Source organism: Benincasa hispida, chromosome 5 (genome assembly GCF_027475165.1).
Source record: "Benincasa hispida cultivar pf3 chromosome 5, pf3_genome.v1.1, whole genome shotgun sequence".
Lineage (NCBI taxonomy): Eukaryota > Viridiplantae > Streptophyta > Magnoliopsida > Cucurbitales > Cucurbitaceae > Benincasa > Benincasa hispida.
This window is the reverse complement of record NC_143482.1, coordinates 28,217,032-28,221,862: the sequence shown is the minus strand read 5'-3', so window position 1 is coordinate 28,221,862 and position 4,831 is coordinate 28,217,032. Positions and strand designations below refer to the sequence as shown.

Genomic DNA, 4,831 nt, shown 5'->3' with positions numbered 1-4,831 from the left:
GAACCGAACTCTCCGAACTCCTTTAACGAAGGCGGCCTTCAGTATTTATGAAGCTTCAGGATGAAGAGCTTTTTCTCTCAAATGATTGCATTGATGGGATGTCATTAATTCTCTGTCTGATGCGCTGAATAATTGTCACTGAAAAGTTGAGGGTACTTGCTACAGCGTCGTTAATGACTTGTCAACTAAATTCGGATTTGACCGTCATCAACTTTCTGTCCCATCGTGATTTATTAAGCTTTCATCTTGATGTGCCGGCTTTATGCGGCCACCTTCTTGAGCAGATCTTCGTGAACGCATATGATCGTAAAGCCTTGCGGTCGCAATCTCTTATGCGCTTGAATGCTAATTTCCTTGCATTGCAATTTCGCCTTGTGTCAACACATTTTTCTGCACAAAATACATAAGTTAGCTGCTTTAATGTGATGGACGCATGCAATCGCAATATTCTAAACTTTTGGACGCAATTTTATATATTTTTACCGTCGCAATCCTTCATTGTTTTATATCTTTGTGTTGTAATAACGTGCATTTCTGCCCGTTATCAAAACAGAAGTTCATAGTTAACTTAGGATTAAGGTCAAGTTATCCAGGTCATCGTTTTGTAATAGTCAGTCTTAAATAGTAAACAACGTTATAAAGTAAGAGTGGCTTATTTCTTGGTCCGATCTTGCACAAAATCATTGCACAGGATGCCCTCACTCCTCATGTCACTACATGTACAAATCAGGATCACTACGTTTGTAGCACTTTACAACTTATTATAACAACTACAAAGTTGGCCGCATCCGATAGTATTACTAGAATAAGGCACCCAACCTTACTCATATACTATAGATCATTTAGACTATTTACTCGAACCTGATCCACTCTTATATTTCCACATAAAGTTCAAGTACTCATGTAATAGTCATGGATCTTTTAGTTTATTGGATTTATTTCTAAAACGAAATAAGCAATTCATATATTCAATATAACTTTATTGAATCAAACTTCAATAACAACTTTATTGAATTACAGAATGAGTTTATTGTTTACAAACCACGAGTTTTAGGACATAAAACCCAAAAAACCCCCACCTTGACTAAAAACTCCAGTGGTAACATGCATATGAATATATAATGCAGAGTTTTTGAGTTTTACGGAGAAATACAAAAACTAGGGCATCATATACCCATGGTTTTTCTTTTAGGTATCACATACCCATCCTTAGGTATCACATATCCATAAGTTTTTCTCCCACTTGCCCTAGGTTAGTCAACTAGTAATGCTAGTTGCACTAGGTGATCCTCAAACACTTTAGCCAAGAGGATTGTTGTGCTAAATTTGCCTCGATTTTTTGTCTCTTGCCCTGAGCTTTCCTTAAGTTAGCTTCCGCTATTTCAAGAGCAGTTTGAGCAGCTTGGTTTCGAGTGATAGCATGGGGCAAATCGGGTGGAATATAGAAGTTTATGTGACTCGAGAGATGGAGACATAAAGGTGCAATAAAGTCCTCGGTGGCGGGGTCGACACTTTAGTATACTATGGATTTCTTATTAAACTATATTGGGAATGCATCTTATTTTCACAACTCTTTGTTTCTAGATACCGTCACCGAGACTTGATGAATTGAGTTTCCACTAAACCCAAATAATGGCTAGGTTGTCATACATTCCTCCCACTACATCAAGGTATCCTCGACTCTTTGAGTAAAATGCATCTGACCTGTTAAAACAAATTTTGTTACAGTTTCAACTTTGATAAATAACTTTTATTGATATACACTTTCTTTTATGGAATACAAATAATACAAACACTTGATTTTCCTCTTATTGAAAAACATACGACTTTTGGGTTGCCTACAAATAGGCATGCTATTTGAACAGTATTCCAATATTTAAGGTTTTGACACTAACACATGTTCCGATCTATTCTCTAGATTTCTGAATTACTTTACATATCATAAACAGCTTTTGTGAGCTTTCCTCATCTCATATGGAGTTTCAAAAAATACCTTAAAATTGAAATGATGTTCAAAATAATTAAGGCAACTAGGTGTACAGAGTTTTCTCTGGATTTCATGTTCTATCAAAATAGCCCTAGAAATCTCAAACTCTTTATATTATCTACTTTGATCCAATCGAAGTATTTCGAATTTATTTTACCTAAAAAGTTTTATACACCTTGAACTCTTCAAGTTTTCTAAACTTATTACTCAAGTTAAATAACCTTTCGCCTTTATTGATTTCTAGCCATTTGTAAATATCTAAATATTTGTAAATGACTTTTAACTTGGTTCGTTTTTAACAAAAGTTGCTTTAGGGTAGAACAAATACAACTTTTGCTAATGAATATTTCACTCATAATAAAAGGTTTATATAATATGTTCTTTACAAAAGATAAAACAACTTTTATTCCAATAACAAAAGTAAACTGGTTTATCTTCTGTCAGCAACTCCAACATCTCCCACAAGTCATTTTGAGAAATTCACCCCTATTAAAAACTTGGAGTTTACAAGGAACTGATTTCCTTGTCTTGCTTTCTCTGTTCTTTTCTTCGCAAGGTATTGTGGATGGTTTTTCTTCCAGTGCCCTTCTTCAACATTTTTCTTTATCTGCAGCATTTGCCTTGCCCTTCCTGCCAGTAGGTTTCTTTTTCCCTTTTCTTTTATTCTTCTTTACCAGAATACTCTTATTCTTTGAAGAAGAAGCAATATCCGGCCTTTTAGAGGACAATCCTCTTTTTTCTGCAGTAATAACATTTACCTTTCCTTCCAGTCCTTTCGCTCTCATCATGGTCTGGTAAGCCTGATACTCATTGAGAAGCATAGTCAAGTTATACTCTATTTTATTCATCAATGCATTCGTCCAGAACTGCAAGAAAACTCTTCAAAAGAGATTTAAGAATAAAACCAACTTGACTCTTCTCATCAAAGACAACACCGTTTACTTCTGTCACGTTGAAATAGACCATCATATCTAGGACATGTTCTCTAACAGAGGCCCCTTATTTCATACGGTAGTTGTAAACATATTTGATAGCATCATGCCTCAAGGAGAATGACGGTTGTCCAAACATCCCATGCAGAGATTCCATAATCTCCTTGGCAATACTCATGCTCTCATGTTTCTTAGCCAATACATCAGATATGTTGGCAAGAATATAGGCACGAGATTTCTCGTTAGCCCTAATCCATCTGTCATAGTATGCATCCCGAATATTTCGGTTTGCATTTAAGCTAGGAACAGGAGGACATTCTTTTGTTAAAATGAACCTCAGGTCATCTATCACCAGTATTGTATTTAAGTTTGATTTCCACGTAGGACAGTTAACCTTGGTAAGTTTATCAGAAGCCAATACTTGTACTAAAGAACTCGTCATTCTGAAAATATAAACAAAATTTATCAATGAATTGATTTTAAATCCAATCATGTTTTAGCAAAGTAATAATGTACCCATAAATCATTATTTTTTTGCAACAATACTATAGTCAGTCAGAATAAGTTCTACCGAGGGGCATTCGAATACTCCTTCACTAAAGCAAGACAATCTTGACTAAATACTATCTCCAGAATAACTCATATTTCGATAGTCATTTAGCTACCATTTTAGGTAAAAACTTACTAACACTTTAGTAATTTCGTAAGTGTAACCCTTCATTTTCAGACCTCAAAGGTCAGCCCCAATAATACTATCGAACTGGAAAGTCAAGGTTGGAAAACGACCTATGAAATCCTATCAATTTCTGGAGTTTAAGTTGTTATGAATCCTATGTTACAACCCTCCAAGGGGATAACCATCGTTAAACGACTAGCAAGGCCGATTTAAAGATGAAAAGCAGGTGCAACATAGGAGTCTCAACGGAAGAGACTGCAGGATACGTTGACACATATCCTTCACCCACTTACTATGAACTAGTTCCCCCATTACCTCGATATCGACCCATACAAACACTTTCTGAATGGTGGTCATTCCCAGGGTGATACGAAGCGCCATATGAATCTCACGGTGTGAAATTTCTATGGACGTGAGAGTTGAAATCAATATATCATATATTTGATTTTTCATTGAACAACTTCCCCTCTTCACCTTAATCTTGACTCATGCAAACACTTTTCAAATGAAGGTTATTCCCAGGGTGACACGAAGCGTCGCATAAATCTCACGCTGTGAAACTCTTAGGACGTGAAAATGAAAATCAAAACATCACTTTTGATTTTACTATGAACAACTTCCCCTATTCACCAAGATCTCGATTCATGTAAATACTTTCCGAATGGAGGTCACTCACAGGGTGATACGAAGCGAAACGTGAATCTCAATTGTGAACTCTTAGGGATGTGAGATCTAAAAATAACATATCATATATGTTATTAATCTCTCACTGAAGTATTCTTAAATTCCACTGAAGTGTTCTAATAACATATCATATATGCTATTAAACTCCCAGTAAAGTGTCCTAACATTTGTTTTCGGTATATATTTACTTAGGAATGTTCTGACTAATTAAACAACCTAACTCTAGGTTTTTGTCCAAGTATAACATTTATATTTGGATTTAACCTACGATGTCTAGGTGATAAACCAGTTTTAAAACCTCATACCACTCACGTATTGCTCATAAATCTGGTTAACAACACTCAATTATTCGGTCATAATCCCCAGGTAAAAGGTGTTCCATAGATCGTCAACTTAAGAACCTCCAGGCTTAGACAGGATTACATACCTGTTGAGTTTGTAACCATATTTTATAAGATGTTGACCTACTTTAATTATTAAAACAGGTGATTAACCTATGTGAGCATGCAACTTATCTTTATTATGGATTTTAAATGTCTAACCCAATTTTAT

The 4,831-nt window shown here is 35.4% G+C and overlaps 1 protein-coding gene across 1 annotated transcript; it reads right to left on the bottom strand.

Annotated features, from left to right (window-relative positions):
- Nucleotides 1–2,986: 2,986 nt before the first annotated feature.
- Nucleotides 2,987–3,361, bottom strand: LOC150036017 (uncharacterized). Its single transcript, XM_090313544.1, has one exon. It carries the CDS (start codon nucleotides 3,359–3,361, stop codon nucleotides 2,987–2,989), a length of 375 nt encoding a protein of 124 aa, XP_090169670.1.
- Between the last annotated feature and the right edge of the window lie 1,470 nt (nucleotides 3,362–4,831).

Bases quoted from the DNA above. Each gene is read 5' to 3' on its own strand.
- LOC150036017 (XM_090313544.1), bottom strand. From the start codon at position 3,361: ATGACGAGTTCTTTAGTACAAGTATTGGCTTCTGATAAACTTACCAAG.